The sequence below is a fragment of the Fusarium musae genome, chromosome 4 (assembly GCF_019915245.1).
Source record: "Fusarium musae strain F31 chromosome 4, whole genome shotgun sequence".
Classification (NCBI taxonomy): Eukaryota; Fungi; Ascomycota; class Sordariomycetes; order Hypocreales; family Nectriaceae; genus Fusarium; species Fusarium musae.
The window spans coordinates 1,880,058-1,897,820 of NC_058390.1; the positions used below are offsets into that span (position 1 = coordinate 1,880,058).

Sequence of the window (17,763 nt, forward strand, 5' to 3'; positions counted from 1 at the left end):
CGTATCCTGACGGCTTGTTCAAGTCAACTTTATTCCCTACCTTACAGTTGCTACCTTGCTCTTGTCTACCCTGCACATGCTGTGGCGAGTTTGGGCAGTCATGTGGCGCATAATGTGCTGACAAAATAAAGGAGTCATGACTCACTAAATAAAACGGTATCACTGACTCGTGATTATGTCTGCTACTACCCCTCCAAGTCAACGGTCGGTCAATCACAACCATTGCCAACTCCGCCATCCAAGACCTTCTAGAACATACAGGACACAAATCCTGATTCTGCTCTACTCTACTACTCTCTCTGTGCTGTAGCCTACCGCCAACAGCCCAGTCCAGGGAAACGGTCCCTTATTGCTTTTTTCTCGTCACCAACTTAAACAACGTACCCTACAGCCTCATCGCACATTTCGCCCAAAAATGTCCACCGCAGTTATCTCCGCCGAGGATGCCCTTGAGCCCTCTCTGCAGTCTCTCCTGGACCAGCGAAGCCTTCGTTGGATCTTTGTCGGCGGCAAGGGCGGTGTCGGCAAGACCACGACTTCTTGCTCCCTCGCGATTCAGCTCGCCAAGGTCCGACGCTCTGTTCTTCTCATCTCGACCGATCCCGCCCATAACCTTTCAGATGCTTTCTCTCAGAAGTTTGGCAAAGAGGCCCGCCTTGTCAACGGGTTTGACAACCTGAGTGCCATGGAGATCGACCCGAATGGCAGCATTCAGGATATGCTAGCAGGCCAGGGCGAGGCCGATGATGTCAACGCTGCGGCTGGTGGTCCTCTGGGAGGCATGATGCAGGATCTGGCATTCGCAGTAGGTTGAGGCGGAACGTTTCTCCCGAGGTTGAGCTAACATCCCTAGATCCCTGGTATCGACGAGGCTATGTCCTTTGCCGAAGTCCTCAAGCAAGTCAAGTCCCTCTCATACGAGACCATCGTCTTCGACACAGCCCCGACAGGCCACACCCTGCGCTTCCTCCAGTTTCCCACCGTTCTTGAGAAGGCTCTCGCAAAGGTTTCTCAACTGTCGTCGCAGTATGGTCCTCTCCTCAACGGCTTCCTTGGCTCCGGAGGTCAGCTACCCAACGGACAGAACCTCAATGATATGATTCAGAAACTTGAATCCTTGCGAGAGACCATCGGCGAGGTCAATACTCAGTTCCAGGACGCTGAACTCACCACATTTGTCTGTGTGTGCATTGCAGAGTTTCTGAGTCTCTACGAGACGGAGCGTATGATTCAGGAGCTTGCTGGTTATGGTATCGATACCCACTCCATCGTTGTCAACCAGCTGCTCTTCCCCAAGAAGGCTAGCGATTGCGATCAGTGCAACGCCCGTCGCAAGATGCAGCGCAAGTATCTTGACCAGTATGAAGAACTATATGCTGAGGACTTCAATGTCGTCAAGATGCCTCTGCTTGTTGAGGAGGTACGAGGAAAGGAGAAGCTTGAGAAGTTTAGTGAAATGCTTGTTACACCTTATGTTCCTCCTGAGTAGGGCTGGTATCAAGGGCTAGGCATAGAAGGTGAGGTGGAATACGAGAGAACGGATATAAACAGTATCACATATAAAAGAGCACGGGCGGCACGGAGTTGTAGAATAATTGATTAATGGCTTACGATAATACACCCTAGAATTAAGCTGCAGACACAGTCAATCACCAAAAAAGCACCCAAGAATTCTTAGTTTTCGTTCATTTGTTTATTTATTCATTGCTTGACCTCGATTTGATTCGAGATCTTGCTAAGTAATGCACCGTTTCCCCAACCCTTGGCCGTACGTAGTAGACATGGAAACCTGTCATAAAGAATCCTCCGAGGCCATTCCCCAACGCCGGTCAGTTCAGCCTGACGGTAAGTATGCTGAAAAATCAAGCAAATCGTGATGAGCCTAGAGTCCCAATCCAAAATGCGACAAACAAAGGAGAAGCAATCGCTAGAAGAAGGAATGATAGCCGGATCGATGTTCAGAGCTCTCGATAGTCGCTTGGCCGCACTCGTCGCTGTTTGTTCTGGTGTCGATGAGGATTAACTGGCTTACGAAAGTAGGCGTCTTCGTCCGCGCCAGCGCCCTGTCCAAAGTTGCCGTGCTGAAAACCGTTCATTCCTCCATTCATGTTACCCATGCCGTTCATACTGTTCATGCCATTCATTCCATTCATGCCCATATCCCAACCAGGCATGCCGCCGAACCCGCCATTCATGCCAGGGAAGCCAGGCATTCCCATCATGTTAGGCATTCCCATCATGTTCATATTTGGCATGCCCATATTCATGCTACCCATGTTCGGCATGCCCATCATGTTGGGCATCATGGGCATTCCGTTGAACATCATATTATTCATGCCCATGTTCATACCCATGCCGTTCATGCCCATGCCGTTCACCATATTCTGTTGGTTCTGCTGGTTCTGCATGGCCTTGGGACCCCTGGGAATCCTTGGGTTGTCAAGAATATCATCTGCGGGCCGTTTCTTGGAGTTGGTATCTGTCGGCTTGAGATTATCTAGTTGTTTGTTCGCATCTTGAGACGCGGATACAAAGTTCTTAGGGCCCGCGGGAGGTGAGTTGACAGTTGCAGTTTGAGACGCCGGCGACTTTGGCTTTTCATCGACGGCCGAGTCCTTAGTCTGTTCACTTGGTTCATTCTCAGTCTTTTGCTCCATATTGTCGCTAGTCTCCTCTGTTGACTTCTCTTGCTTCTCGCCATCTGGCTTGGCATCTGTCAAAGTCTTGGGCGACGCGGGCGGGGGAGTCTTGGCCGTTTCCTTGTCCTTCAAATACTCTTGAATCTTCTTGGAAGCTTCTTCATCTGGTTGAAGGTCATCAATCAATACGCCTTCTGACTGGCAAGCAGGGCAGACGAAGTCGCTTTCGATGAGAGCATTAGTTATGCAATCATTACAAAAGGTCTTCTGACAGCATGGAGTCTTCATTGGCTCTATGAACATCTTCTTGTCAATTGAACACTCCAAGCCCTGTTCCCGAATCTCCTTGTTCTCAGCTAGGGGTGCGTTAGCTGTAGACGAAGACTTGGCCTTGGCCTGGAACTGCTCCCACGAAGCCTTATCGGGCTCAGCAATAACAAAGTCCCCCTCGGCATTGACCATGATACCTGACGGACGCTTGGATTCATCACCCTCAGTTTGCGCAAGGACAACAGACTTGTCTACCTTTTGCAGGAATGAACGTGGGATGCCTGTGGTTCGCTTGACACGCGGGCGATTGTCAAATTCGGGGTCGTCATTAGTAGGACACAGTTGAATCCAATGACCTTTGTTACCGCACCGGTAGCAAATGTACCCGTTCGGGGGGTCATGGTCGGGGACGTTTGCTGGTCTCTTCGCACCAGCTCTGAACACGGGTGTTTGGCTGGCCAACTGTTAGTTTCTGTGTAACATTGCATGGGCTTCTGGAACTTACTGAGACATTTCCTCTTGTTGAGCAGACCACTGTTCGGTTTGTGCTGCAAACATGGCAGCCATCTTCTCTTCTTCAGTCATAGCATTGTTCATCTGGCTGATGGCATCAGAGCTGGGTTTGGAAGATGAGGCCTTCGCCGCTTGCTCCTTGCGGCCAGCGTTTTTGGCTGTCACAGGCATCTTTCCAGACACATAACGAGCTGCGCGCCCTGCACCTGGCTTGAGAGCAGGTTGGCGTCGGGCAATGACAGTCGTTGACCTTGGAATGATAGTCGTATCATCGTCGTATTCTACCAAATCGTTAGCAATGTTATTACCTGATGTCGATTGAATAAACCCACCTTCGCTGTTATCATCGGTATAAATATGCAGGTCAAAATCGGTACCATCTCCTAGGCCACTCTTTGTGATAATCTCACGCTTCAACTCAAATACTGAGATACCGGTGCCATCAAACTCGACTCGGGTAGGCTCCTTTTGAGATTTGAATTTGAAGAAGACGGAGGATGTCATTTTGGCTGATACGTGCTGGTTGTTTCCTACAGGAACAGATGGAGCACAGTACAAGTGATAACAAAAGTTTGTTGAGATTCAATATCGCAAGTCGAAAAAAATCCCAAAGTCAGGTCGGGGCCGGTCGCACAAAGCACTATGTAAGTATTGATTGTTTGATTGTTCTTGCTTTTGCAAACAATGGAAGTCTTTGTTTTCTTCTCTGTTGGTTTTCTTTCTCGCACTGCCGTGCTCTTTCAACTCAGGGTGAATGGAAATAATCAATTTTGATTGTACTTTGAGGGAACAATAGTGGCAATAGGGTCATAAAAAGAAATGGGTGCAATGAATAAGGAGTACAGCTGGCCAAAACAAGCCAGAAGAGAGACAACCCTGAAACTCCACCTCACTTTCCAGTCACCACGTTTGTCAAAACCAATGAACCAACGACCTTGATGTTAGCCAGGCGTCCCAAGATCACGCCCTCGAAGAGTAGACCAGTAATACGTTATACGCGAGGATCTTGAGCGAAAGGGGGGAGCGGACAGTCGGCGGTCGCGTTAGAACAAGCGGATCGTGCCGCTGAGTTGCGTATCGTAGGTTGCGCGAAGACAAAAAAGAGCCAACTGTGAAACCTCCGAAATAGAAAAATAGTCGATAGAGCGCGATCAAAAGACTACGTTTGATGTCCTATGTCGCTGTATCGATGGCGAGGAAGAACGTCGATGATGGATGGATGAGTGACAGGGAGAGTGGAGAGAGGAAGACTCTTCGGCAACAGGTCATGAGAATGGTAAGCGGCCAACTACCCCCTTCGGCATATGACTAATCGTGGCACGGAGTTTGCTGTGAGGGGCGCATTTAGGTTAATCCGGTCAGCCCCACTGTAGGTCATGTTAATACCAAGTTTGCCCAAGACGTTAATCAATTTTTCTCTGTTCTAACTGACTAATCATTTCGCACCCGTTTTACCATTGGTTGCCGTCACTAGCCGTTCCCTTCACTGGTTGAGATTCCGACTGCACTGGAGCGCCTGTCAAAAGTGCCCCGCCATCATTGCCCGCTCGATCAAGCAGGTCCTGGCAAGTCTGCCCGTGTAATGCCCCGCACCGTACGCCTCGATAGGGCAGCTGTTTGCTGTACTCGACTGGTAACAGCACCACCCAAAAGGCCCTTTATCTCATTACGAGTACCCGTCTCGCAAACTTTTCCTCAGAAACTCTGGCTTTCTTCTCGTACCTATCTCACAGACTCTATTCGTTCCCACCAAGCAAAGAAGATGGCCCCCCAACTCGACGGTTTCTTCAAGCAAGTCGATAGCTCGGCTGACCACTTCATCGAGCGCCTGCGCAAAGCTGTCGCCATTCCGTCTATCTCAGCCGAGGATGCCCGTCGCCCTGATGTTGTTCGCATGGGAGAGTGGCTCGGCGAGGAGTTGAAAGCCCTTGGAGCCTCTGTAGAGCTTCGGCCTCTTGGGAAGCAGCCTCATAAGGAATACCTCGACTTACCTCCCGTTGTCCTTGCACGATACGGAAACGACAAGAATAAGCGTACCATACTCGTCTATGGGCATTACGACGTCCAGCCTGCGGAAAAGAGCGATGGATGGGCTACTGAGCCATTTGACCTTACTGTCGACGAAAAGGGACGTATGTTTGGCCGTGGAGCTACAGACGACAAGGGTCCAGTTTTAGGCTGGTTGAATGCTATTGAGGCTCACCAAAAAGCTGGCGTCGACTTCCCCGTCAACCTGCTGATGTGTTTCGAGGGCATGGAGGAATACGGTTCTGAAGGCCTCGATGATCTCATCAAGGAAGAGGCCAAGAAGTACTTTGCTGATGCCGAGGCTGTCTGCATATCCGATAACTACTGGCTCGGTACCGAGAAGCCATGCTTAACTTATGGTCTTCGTGGTTGTAACTACTACTCAGTTGAGATCTCCGGCCCTGGCGCCGATCTTCACAGTGGTGTCTTTGGCGGCACCGCCCAGGAGCCCATGACCGACCTCGTTAGAGTCCTAGGATCTCTCGTCAACACCGGTGGCGAGATTCAGATTCCCGGTATCAAGGAGCAGGTTGCACCTGTCACGGCGGATGAGGAGGGTCTCTATGATGGAATTTCATTCACCATGGACAATATTCATGAGTCCTTGGGTAGCAAGACCACCATCTTCGATGATAAGAAGCGTACTCTAATGGGTCGCTGGAGATACCCATCTCTATCTATCCATGGCGTTGAGGGTGCCTTCTCTGCTCCTGGAGCTAAGACTGTTATTCCTGCCAAGGTTATTGGAAAGTTCTCTATCCGAACTGTTCCCGACATGGACATTGACAAGACCAACGAGGCTGTGTACAAGTATGTTGAAGAGCAGTTTGCCAAGCTTGGCAGCAAGAACACCCTTAAGGTGTATGCTCAGCATACTGGTAAGTGGTGGGTTGCATCACCGAAACACTGGAACTTCTCGGCTGCGGCCAAAGCTGTCGAACGTGTGTGGGGTGTCGAGCCCGATTATACTCGCGAAGGTGGAAGGCAAGTCACTCTGACCCAAATATCCGGTATCTCACCACTAACATAGTAATCAGCATCCCTGTTACCCTAACATTTGAGGAGGCCACCGGCAAGAATGTTCTTTTGCTCCCCATGGGTAGCTCGACAGACGGCGCTCACTCTATCAACGAGAAGCTCGACAAGCGTAACTACATCGAGGGTATTAAGCTGCTTGGTGCTTATCTACACTATGTTGCTGAGGAGCCTCAGTCTTAACTTATCCGTACTAATTTAAGATATCTAACGTTCTATGATATGAGAATCGAAATTATGGATTCCTGTACGACGTGTATTATTGACAGACACCAAACATTGCACTACAGGCCTTTGAGAGCCAATCTGCTTCAACGACTGTCCGCGTGTTGGAGAACCGATAACCGGCATCTGGGTGTCATCATCTGCACGTTGATCTCATGATAACCAGACTGACTGACCCGGAGGCCAGTGAACAATAATAAGATACGTATTGTCGAGTAAGAGGTGTATGGAGGGAGGTTGCTTGCTTGGCACGGATGCTAGCATGGAAGCTCCCGGGCAGGTCTGGTTGGGAGGCCCCTCTTTTTGGCCCTTGCATTGTCCCGCCCGCCGCAACCGCTGCCCAACGGAGACTTGTTTTTGCCCCTCTTTCATCACGGGCTGGTTGTGAGTCTGGTGATCGCTGCCCGGCTGAGTCGGGGAGAGTGACCAAATAAATGACTGCCTACACCCTAGGTACTAAATATCAAACTTCTCCCCTCCCTGGATTGTCTTTGAAACTCCCATCCAGAAAACCCGCCGTTTGTGAACTCTGGCACGACACCGCAGCGCCATTTCGCCATCTTCTCTCCAACGTTTTTGTCTCGAATGCCATCTTCGACAGAACCAAAACTTACCAGGTCACATCTGGAAGCTCAGGACTTTACGCCACCTGTGGAGCTCTGGGCGCCTTCAGTGGAACAGCTCCCCACACCTGATCGGTCGGGTCCCCTAGCCTTCGATAGAAAGTTCCAAAAAGTCGAGAGGGCATTTCCATCTCTTCCAGGACGTTACACTCAGAAACTCCAAAAGAGGCGTCAAACTTGACCATTGCCGAGATGGTTCGCGAGAGTGGCATCTCGGCCACCAAGCCAGTTTTCCCTACTTTCTTGCTGCCCAGCATAAAGCTTCCCTTCTCCCGACGCCACTCGGTCTCCTCGAGTTCAGCAGAATCTGTCGCATCTTCAGCGGTGACAACACCAGCGAGCTCGCCCCCGAACGAAGGAATTCTTGCAAAAGCGCCTAGAGGTCGATTATCTCGTACATCTCCGAATACGCTTCGTTGTTCAACATGCTCTGTCGATGTCGCTTTTGCTTCTCAGATCATATCAAAAGGCTTCACCGGCCGGTACGGTCGTGCGTTTCTCGTGGCCCCGCCTGCGCCTCCTGCAGCCCAGACATTGAGCAACATCCGAGTTGGTAAGAGTGAGAATCGTCAGCTTGTGACAGGATGGCATGTCGTTGCAGACATTAACTGCGGGTCATGCTCAACAAAACTTGGCTGGAAGTATGTGGACGCTAAAGAACAAGGCCAAAAGTACAAAGTTGGGAAATTCATCCTCGAGATGGAACGAGTGGTTACGTACCGGAGCTGGGAGGATGCAATTGACGAGGATGTTGCGGAGACTGCCACGCCAGGCAAGGATGGTGAGGAAGAGGATGTTGAATTTGATTCTGATGATGATGATGAATGTGAAGATATATTTGCAGGGACTTGGGACCCTGAGGTTGTAGAAGAGAGGCGAAGGAGAATGATGCCACGTCGAAGCCAAGCCGAGAGCGACGAGTAGTTATCGTTGCTGCGGTATTGCCTCGAGATCATGAACTGGGCTTGAGTTATGCATTGGATAGGCGTCAAAAGGATGAATACTGGGCTGCGACAGCGGGATTGAATACCCTGAAGAGATGGACGGGCAGAAACACAAGAGCGCCAACCCACGAAGTATTTTAGAGATTGTTTCCAATAGAACCTGCGTTTCACTTGACCAAGAAACGACTGTCATGGGGGTGTACAAGGCTTTTCTAGAACTGGCGTCTGGACCACTGTGTGATTGAGATTTGTTATGATGATGCTAGGGCAACTGACATGCCTCATCGTCAAACGCCAAAAATTGTCCGCAATTGTGTTCAGGTGTTTATACTTAGAAGCTCACAACGAGGTGCTTTAGCACAATACAATGCAGTGTTTTTTTCTTTCTTTCTTTCTTTCTTTCTTTCTTTCAAAAAAGGCAGCCAGCCGATAGATGCTGTGGATTGATAGGGGATCATGGCATCTCAGCATAGTCCTGTGGGCAATTGGGGAAGCATGTGAAATCTAGGTACTATACCTAAGGCAAGGAGGGTACTAGAGAAAGTCACATAATTCCAGCCCACTGGGCTCTTTACCTTCATCGGCAAGGTAGTCGACGGCAAGATCATATCAAAGTCCAGCTTGACCTCAACTCTAGCATCATCTCACCTCGTCCATGTCCCATAATTGATTGACATTACACGACCCCACACAACAGACGGAAAGGCTTTCAGCGTATCGGTAATCGTAAACCAAGGGCCTGGTGTTATGGAGACGTTTAAGCATATTTGGAAGAAGCGTGAATGGTGCACAAGGGACGTTAATCGAACAACTACCTAACTAAGGTGCCTTGTCACTACCTATGTATGTGGTTTGTTTGCAGAGAGCCCAGCCCCTAGCCCCCCGTCGTGTAAGTCAACCGCATCCCGCGCGTGGGGCTCGTCCCTCTGAGTGGAGCGATATCATCACAGTGGACAACCATGGCTAGCATGGCTGCATGGCAAGCATGGCGCATGGGCACGATAAAAAGGATCCAAGCCAATGGAAGGGTCGGGTGTGAGGGGCAGGAATTTCTAAACTGAGACGAGCCGCAAACCAAGGGACCGCTCTGCCGCTGCACCTCCAGGTCCAGGCACGCACCTCCAGGCACCTCCTTTCAGGTGCATACATACAGCCATAGTCATTTGCAGTGGATTGGATTCAGTCCCTCCATCTCTCACCGAGTACTATCAGTAATTCTGCATACCTAGGTAGATCTCGCATGCAAATTGCTTGAGGTGTGCTACCCCCACGCTCCTTCACACCGCTCTATCATTCCTTATTGGACTTTTCTTCTCTCCTATGTACCTTACCTTGGTTACTCCCAGCGTTGGGTAAGGTCAGAGAGGCTCGGTGAGCGAGATCGGCGTAAACCTTTGATCATAGTTGTTGCTGTTTTGTCCTTCTTGTTCATCTCCACTGTCTCCCATTTCTCGCCCGCCAAAAAAGAAGAAACAGAGCGGGAAGCTAAGAGAACCACTTTGTCAGCTATCACTGTCGTCACCCCAGGACTACAGGCTCCATTCCTCCACCCAAGCTCTCTCCTCTCTCTGCCTCCGCCACTTTTCATTCTCGCTCCTCTCCACTTCTACCTTGTTCTCGTCTCCTCTCTTTTATAAGGGCCCCCATATTCTGCCGTCATACTCGTTCTCATCCATACGAATCCTTTACAACCTTACCTACTCACCTTCCATTGTTCTTATACCTACCTCTTCGTGGCCTGTCCTACGTTACGTATCTGGTCCATCTCACTCACCCTCGTTCTGTCCCGCTATCACCAGTCGAAGCAATTGGACATAGTCACAACTTTACCGGCTCATCTAAAGTACTCAATCAGTCTACTAAACTTTAGCTCTATCATCACAACCCCGCTTTGCCTCCTGACAATAAGTTGGTAACTCAACCACCATGGCCGCGCCCTCCGGTCACCAAGCTCGCGGTTCTGATGACCTGGGCGTCTTCGACGATGCCAAAAGCTACTATACTGAGGAACGACATATGAACCGTGCGGGACCCCGAACTCGCACCTACTCCCAGGTGAGTATCTGCCCACCCTCGTATTATGACGTAGACTGACTTTTTGGTGACCAGAACAGTTTGATGCACCGTTTTGAAAGAGTCAATCTCCGAGAGCCTTTTCGACGCGGCAGCCATGGTCAGAAATATCAATTTCGTAAAGCCGAGTATTTCTACTAACTCTATGTTCGATAGATGAGAATTCGCAACAGAACCGCCGCTTCTTGATCCAAGTCGATTCAACATTGGAAAGTCTTTCATTGCAAGAGGACACTGATGGAGACATGCAAATTACGATCGAAGATAATGGTCCCAAGGTCATTTCTCTGCGTACCGCCGCTTCGGCTGGCCATAATCGTTTCGACGTCCGCGGGACGTATATGTTGAGTAACCTCCTGCAAGAGTTGACCTTGGCAAAAGAGTACGGGCGGAAACAGATTGTTTTGGATGAGGCTCGTCTCAACGAAAACCCCGTCGATCGTCTGTCCCGCATGATTCGTGATCATTTCTGGGAGAACTTGACACGACGCATTGATGCATCGACCGTGGATATCGCCGCCCGAGACCCCAAGGATTGGACAGACGATCCCCGCCCTCGCATTTATATCCCGTATCGATGCCCCAGACAATACGAGTTCTACAAGAGAGTTTCTGAAGAGAGGCCAGAAATGCGTCTGGACGTTCAGATGCTACCTGAGAAGATTACCCCTGATTTGGTTCGCGACATGAACGATGCACCTGGCCTTCTGGCTGTGGATGTTCAAGAAGTTCCAGAACCAGAACACCCTTCAGGATGGACTCTCAAGGGCATGCCTTTCGTTGTCCCAGGTGGCCGTTTCAACGAGCTTTACGGCTGGGACAGTTATATGGCATCTCTAGGTCTTCTTATCAACGATCGCGTCGACCTAGCCAAGTCGATGGTCATCAATTTCTGTTTCTGCATTGAGCACTACGGAAAGATACTGAACGCTACTCGATCCTACTACCTTTGTCGGTCGCAGCCTCCTTTCTTGACTGACATGGCCCTTCGTGTTTATGAGAAGATCAAGCACGAGCCCGATGCCAAGGAATTCCTCCGACGATCTATTCTAGCCGCCATCAAGGAGTATCATAGTGTCTGGATGTCAGAGCCTCGACTAGACCCCAGCACAGGTCTCTCGAGATACCGACCCGAAGGTCGTGGAGTGCCTCCTGAGACGGAGGCCACTCATTTTGTGCATATTCTTGACCCTTATATCAAGAAGCACAAAATGACATTCGAACAATTCGTTCGAGCATACAACCACGGCGAAGTCGAGGAGCCTGAGCTCGACGAATACTTCATGCACGACCGTGCCGTGAGAGAGTCGGGTCATGACACATCCTACCGCCTTGAGGGGGTTTGCGCAAACCTGGCGACCATTGATCTCAACTCCCTCCTGTTCAAGTATGAGACTGACATTGCACGAACTATTCGCAGCGTTTTCAATGACAGACTTACGATGCCTGAGGAGTTTTGCGCCGGTACACCCTACCAGCCTGGTGAGGTTCTGTCGTCAGCTGCTTGGGACCGACGAGCCAAGCGGCGCAAGCTCACAGTGGACAAGCTGATGTGGGACGAGAAGGAGGGCATGTTCTTTGACTACGATACCGCAAAGCGTGAACGCTGCACGTATGAGTCGTGCACAACTCTCTGGGCTCTGTGGGCAGGCATTGCAACTCCCAAGCAAGCGGCTGAAATGGTTCGCAAAGCTCTCCCCAAGTTCGAGGCTTACGGCGGCCTGGTATCAGGAACGGAGGAATCGCGTGGAGCGGTCGGCCTCGAACGGCCTAACAGACAATGGGATTACCCCTACGGCTGGCCTCCACAGCAAATGCTGGCCTGGACGGGTCTGATTCGTTATAGCTTCACGGAGGAAGCAGAGCGAATTGCCTACAAGTGGCTCTTCATGGTGACCAAGGCTTTTGTCGATTTCCACGGTGTCGTGGTCGAGAAGTACGATGTCACCCGGCCGGTCGATCCTCACCGAGTTGATGCGGAATACGGTAATCAGGGTCTCGGCTTCCGAGGCGTCAACAAGGAAGGGTACGTTGAACATGCACTTACTAAACTCAGACACGGGTCACTGACGTTGGCTTAGATTCGCATGGGTTAACGCCAGTTACATTTACGGGCTTCAAATCATCAACGCACACATGCGCAGGGCACTTGGAGCACTGACGCCGTATCAGACATTGATCAGGGCGATTGAGAAGAATGAGGAGAAGACGCTAGCTGGGCTGCTTGCTGCATAGGGCAATGCTTTTGTAGACCAGGAAGCTCTTGGCAAAAGGAGAACGTTGTAGCTATCGATATCCATAGGATACCCTAAGAATGTTACAGTACCTGTCTGCTTTGCTGGGTCCTGGGGTGAAAGCTGTGGATGGGAGAGCAATGCATTTCGGGCACAAAAACTTAAGAATGATGCGAAAGCCTGAACCTTTTCTCCATGATAAATAACTATATATGGACGGATGGCCTGATACAAAAATATAGCAATGACGAAGTGACGAAGAGGTCGGAAAAAGGATAAAGCCGTTGACCTCGGGTAGTAGCCGAAGCGGTTGATGGGGGCATGTGAGGTGTCACACTGTCAGTGGTGATGGATGTTTTCCATGATGAGTCTCGGCAAGAAAATGGCCGAGGTAACTAAGCTAAAAGTGATTATTCTGAGCTATAGAGCTGGCAGTGGATATTGAAATCCATTGATCGGTATGAGTTTGAAGGGGCCGTCATGAGGACATTGATTGCCGAGCTCAGTGATGGGCTTTCAGTGTTGGAGGGGCACGGCTTCACATGCCAGAAACCTCCGCTGCTCCGGAGCTGGAGACGGACCTAAGATTCGGCCAAGTTCCGTCCTTCCGGGCCAAGGCGGGTATCCGCTGACGGAGGAAGGCCGAGAACTCACAGTCAGAAACTGATTGATTACCTAGAAGAGTATACTGGCTGGGTTATTTGTTTCAGGATGTAGCTCCTATTGACTTTTTCTTCTTCTTCTTTTCTTTACCTTTCTGTTTGTATTTGCTAATGAATGCTGAAGACGTATTACTTACTCCCTGCGGTTAGGTACTAAGTTATCTTGCAGAATATACATACGCCAGGATGGAATAAGAGAGGGAGGGATTGATTGTAGTGATGCTGCAAAATGCGGTCATTTGAAACTTGGCGATTAAGGTTTAGTTAGTGGGATAATAATGAGCAAAACCCCAGGTGAGCCAAGGTGAGGAGGAATAAGTAACTTCCCCAGATTTTACTGTGAGTGATGCTTTTGCAAGGATGGGACTAGGTAGAGACCAAGTGTTGAATTTGGGACAGGTACAACAGGCCGTAACTTACGGCTTTCGGCTTTCGGCCTCCTTGACCTGTGTGAGGAATTCCGGATGCTGAATGTCGAGCCTTTGAGCCGAACATGAAAGTACTGTACGCAAATTTATTAAGGATACGGAAAATAAGCAAAGACGTCATGATACCAAGGCCGGGTCCAGGTATGTACATACATGGATCCATGGATACAGAACTGTGCTGGGTTCTTCAGGGCCGCATGCACTCCCATGCATGGCCAGTCTAGCCAGTTTACCAGTTACCCATCATGATCACACTGCAAGTCTTGATTTGACGGGCTTCAATTTCCGTTTACAGAACAAAACGAACCGCTAGAATCGATGCTTCTTTTGGCTGTTGTAACTTGTAGGTCACCTTTTGAGGCGTTCGGTGACTGTCCGGAGGTACGTACCCTCTGACCTCCAAGCACTCTCGCCTTTTACTGGGGTTCGATTGCGGCTCGTGACGGCAGATAGGAGAGGCTGATCTGACAAGCATCGATTAGGTAGACTAACTATGGCCGAGGTGAAAACGTGCCTGGCTTGTGCTCGGTGGAAAGCCGAGCTAGAGTAGAAATTCAATCGCATATGTTTAGATATGGTCTTGATTTCAGAGCCCCAGCCTGATTAATATGAGAGAGGAGAGAGAGAGAGAGAGAGAGAGAGAGAGAGAGAGAGAGAGAGACAGACATTCTCAAGTCACGACGATATGATTGACATGGTCAATAGGAACTGATGTAATGTTTCTCTATCGATTTGAAGAACCTATTCAAGAATCAGCATATCTTTGCTCGATAGAAGGAATAGTACCTACTGTACCTACCCAAGTAGAATAGAATGACCCTCGTGACTCAAAAAAATGAAAGGCCGAAGCGCAGTTCTTTCTCTCCAACCTAACGCCTCATCAACAGCGGGTCCGCCAAGTTCTGGGCCCCCTTCGCTAGGAGCAGCTCTCACTCCCCTAGCTTCGTTCATCAATCATCATCACCTACCAATTGCATCAAAGATTTGACTCCAAGTTGCTACATCAACACCGGCGTGCTAAACCATTTCTCCACCAAAAAGTTCAGAAACGCTTGCGCCGGGTGCGGAGAGACAGCGAGACAATGACAATGGGGCATATCCCATATCCCATCCATCCATGGGGAACGGGTCTTTGGAATATCGGGGGACGGGAGACCCAACAGTGAGTGACTCAAGAGTAAGGTATCTCTAATTCCCGGCCGAAAATATACTTATTATATGGTCTGCCCTCTTCCTCCCCCTTCTTCCAATTCCTCAATCTACTCATCATTGTTCTCGTCTTTCCAACTTCACTCTACTACTTGGTGCTGTGCCATCTAAGTTAGTTACCTGCTTCCTGAGACCTCCCATTGTTTAGCACTCTCCCCCAAAAGGTTCCATACCTCTCACTCACACATCGATCGCAATGGCGTCACAAAATATGGCAAACCCTTCTGTCAACCCTGATATCGAAGACGAGCTCTTCCAGAAGGAGGTTGAGGCTGTCAAGGCTTGGTGGTCCGACTCAAGATGGCGACACACAAAGCGCCCTTTCACTGCTGAGCAGATTGTCTCCAAACGCGGATATCTCCCTGTCGATTACGCCAGTAATGCCCAGGCGAAGAAGTTGTGGAAGATCCTTGAGCACCGTTTCGAGGTGAGTCTCTCCAATGATGAAGACATGTTGCATCATAAAGCGAGATACTGACGATTTCCCTCGCAGACTCGAGATGCCAGCTACACCTACGGCTGCTTAGAACCTACAATGGTTACTCAGATGGCCAAGTACCTCGACACCGTCTATGTTTCTGGCTGGCAATCGTCATCGACTGCCTCTGCCTCTGATGAACCTGGTCCCGACCTGGCTGACTATCCTTACGTGAGTTTGGAGGACATGAAGCATGTCTATATAAGCATTGTCTAACGCAGACTTAGACCACTGTTCCCAACAAGGTCGGCCATCTCTTCATGGCCCAACTTTTCCATGACCGCAAGCAGCGCCAAGAGCGCCTCAGCGTCCCCAAGGCGCAACGTGCCAACCTCTTGAACATTGACTATCTTCGCCCCATTGTCGCTGACGCTGATACTGGTCATGGTGGTCTCACCGCTGTCATGAAGCTCACCAAGCTCTTCATTGAGAAGGGCGCAGCTGGAATTCACATTGAGGATCAAGCCCCCGGCACAAAGAAGTGCGGCCACATGGCAGGCAAGGTTCTTGTCCCCATTCAGGAGCACATCAACCGCCTTGTTGCTATTCGCGCACAGGCTGACATTATGGGTGGGTTTTGACTTCCCCAGACTTCCCCAATCATCACATGCTGCTGTTGCTGGTGGTAGTGGTACCAAAACTCCAAGAACACAACTGACATGTGAAAGGCTCCGATCTCCTCGCTATTGCACGCACCGACGCCGAGGCCGCAACTCTACTCTCCACCAACATCGACCCTCGCGACCATGCCTTCATCCTCGGCTCTACAAACCCTACTCTCAAGCCTCTCAACGACCTCATGATCGCCGCTGAGGGTGCTGGCAAGAGTGGCGTTGAGCTGCAGCGCATTGAAGATGAGTGGCTTGCCAAGGCCAACCTCAGCCGCTTCGACGACGCTGTGACTGCTGCCATTGATGCAGGCTCTTCTGCTGACAAGGCTAGCCTCAAGCGAGACTATCTTTCCAAAGCAAAAGGCAAGAGTAACCTCGAGGCGAGGGCCGTCGCTCGCCAGGTCCTTGGCCATGACATCTTTTTCGACTGGGATGCCCCCCGTACTCGCGAGGGTTACTTCCGTCTCAAGGGTGGTTGCGACTGCGCTGTGAACCGAGCTATTGCTTATGCCCCTTATTGCGACGCTATTTGGATGGAGTCTAAGCTGCCCGACTATGCTCAGGCTAAGGAGTTTGCCGAAGGTGTCCACGCCGTCTGGCCCGAGAAGAAGTAAGTCTCTACCAACCTACTAAAACTCCAGAATTTCACATTGACACTGGCATAACTAGGCTCGCCTATAACCTTTCTCCATCATTCAACTGGAAAACTGCCATGCCTCGTGACGAGCAGGAAACTTACATCCGCCGTCTGGCTAAGCTTGGCTACTGCTGGCAGTTCATCACGCTTGCAGGCCTGCACACAACAGCCCTGATCAGCGACCAGTTCGCCAAGGCATATAGCACTGTCGGTATGCGCGCTTACGGCGAGCTCGTTCAAGAACCTGAAATGGAGCAAAAAGTCGATGTTGTTAAGCACCAGAAGTGGAGTGGCGCAACCTACGTTGATGAATTACAAAAGATGGTTACAGGTGGCATCAGCTCCACGGCTGCTATGGGCGCCGGTGTGACTGAGGATCAGTTCAAATAAATCACCGCTGGCGAGGGTGATGTGGACAGCAATTGAGGACATGAATGAATAAAGATCAACATGGGTTGAGAAATGACCGAAGGTTGTTGTCGGGGCGCAAAAAAAGAAGAGCGCCAAGTTCTTTGTCTTTGGGGCATTTTGATATCACACTACTGTTTTCCGATTTTTAATCGCTATATTACTTTGCATACGGCAAGCATCTGCCATGATATATACTACCAGTTATGAAGCAACAAAACATCATGAAAAGTTTTCAAGACCGTGATCATGCTCTACACAATGATTATAAGCAACTATATGCACATCATTACACATGTTTGTTTGTGTTTGGTTCATCTACAGTACATCCTGTTGTGCAGCATAGACATCCTGCGCCTGACCAACAATTCAGCCGGAACTATGAAAAGGAAGAGAAAACATTGAATGCGGGATGGCGGACTGGTTGGTCCAAAATCGTATCAGCGTAATGTATCTATGTAGCCCAAACATGAAAGTTAAAACAATAACACGCTCGTTATCAAGCTGGAATGGAAAATTAGAAGCCGAGCAATGAGACTCATACTCTTGGTTGCCGTCTGATGTCCATGGTGTTACATCACCAACATGTCCATTAGATTCGTTTCGTTTGGTACAGTAATGACTGCAAATCTGCTGGAACCCAGGCAGTAGATCACTTGCTGTTTCATGAATTCGAATGTGTGTATTCATATAACCGTCTGGCAGGGTAAGAAGCAGAGCTAGTATGCTCGCAGCCAAACGTATCG

At 49.9% G+C, this 17,763-nt stretch overlaps 6 protein-coding genes across 6 annotated transcripts; 5 read left to right on the forward strand and 1 right to left on the reverse strand.

Annotated features, from left to right (window-relative positions):
* Positions 1–415: 415 nt before the first annotated feature.
* GET3 (Golgi to ER traffic- protein) lies at positions 416–1,489 on the forward strand (the record flags this gene model as incomplete). The annotated part of the gene is made up of 2 exons (XM_044823206.1): positions 416–805; positions 854–1,489. 2 exons carry the CDS (start codon positions 416–418, stop codon positions 1,487–1,489), a joined length of 1,026 nt encoding a protein of 341 aa, XP_044681697.1.
* A 469-nt stretch (positions 1,490–1,958) lies between these two features.
* Positions 1,959–3,926, reverse strand: J7337_005531 (uncharacterized protein; the record flags this gene model as incomplete). The annotated part of the gene is made up of 3 exons (XM_044823207.1): positions 1,959–3,363; positions 3,415–3,703; positions 3,755–3,926. The coding sequence occupies 3 exons, from the start codon at positions 3,924–3,926 to the stop codon at positions 1,959–1,961; spliced, it is 1,866 nt and encodes a 621-aa protein (XP_044681698.1).
* A 1,258-nt stretch (positions 3,927–5,184) lies between these two features.
* J7337_005532 (uncharacterized protein) lies at positions 5,185–6,668 on the forward strand (the record flags this gene model as incomplete). Its single annotated transcript, XM_044823208.1, has 2 exons — positions 5,185–6,460; positions 6,481–6,668. The coding sequence occupies 2 exons, from the start codon at positions 5,185–5,187 to the stop codon at positions 6,666–6,668; spliced, it is 1,464 nt and encodes a 487-aa protein (XP_044681699.1).
* An 857-nt stretch (positions 6,669–7,525) lies between these two features.
* Positions 7,526–8,257, forward strand: J7337_005533 (uncharacterized protein; the record flags this gene model as incomplete). Its single annotated transcript, XM_044823209.1, has 1 exon — positions 7,526–8,257. One exon carries the CDS (start codon positions 7,526–7,528, stop codon positions 8,255–8,257), a length of 732 nt encoding a protein of 243 aa, XP_044681700.1.
* A 1,946-nt stretch (positions 8,258–10,203) lies between these two features.
* Positions 10,204–12,585, forward strand: NTH1 (alpha,alpha-trehalase nth1; the record flags this gene model as incomplete). Its single annotated transcript, XM_044823210.1, has 4 exons — positions 10,204–10,332; positions 10,387–10,450; positions 10,507–12,376; positions 12,432–12,585. 4 exons carry the CDS (start codon positions 10,204–10,206, stop codon positions 12,583–12,585), a joined length of 2,217 nt encoding a protein of 738 aa, XP_044681701.1.
* Positions 12,586–15,079: 2,494 nt separating this feature from the next.
* ICL1 (isocitrate lyase 1) lies at positions 15,080–16,999 on the forward strand (the record flags this gene model as incomplete). Its single annotated transcript, XM_044823211.1, has 5 exons — positions 15,080–15,310; positions 15,377–15,532; positions 15,589–15,931; positions 16,030–16,582; positions 16,642–16,999. The coding sequence occupies 5 exons, from the start codon at positions 15,080–15,082 to the stop codon at positions 16,997–16,999; spliced, it is 1,641 nt and encodes a 546-aa protein (XP_044681702.1).
* Positions 17,000–17,763: the final 764 nt, after the last annotated feature.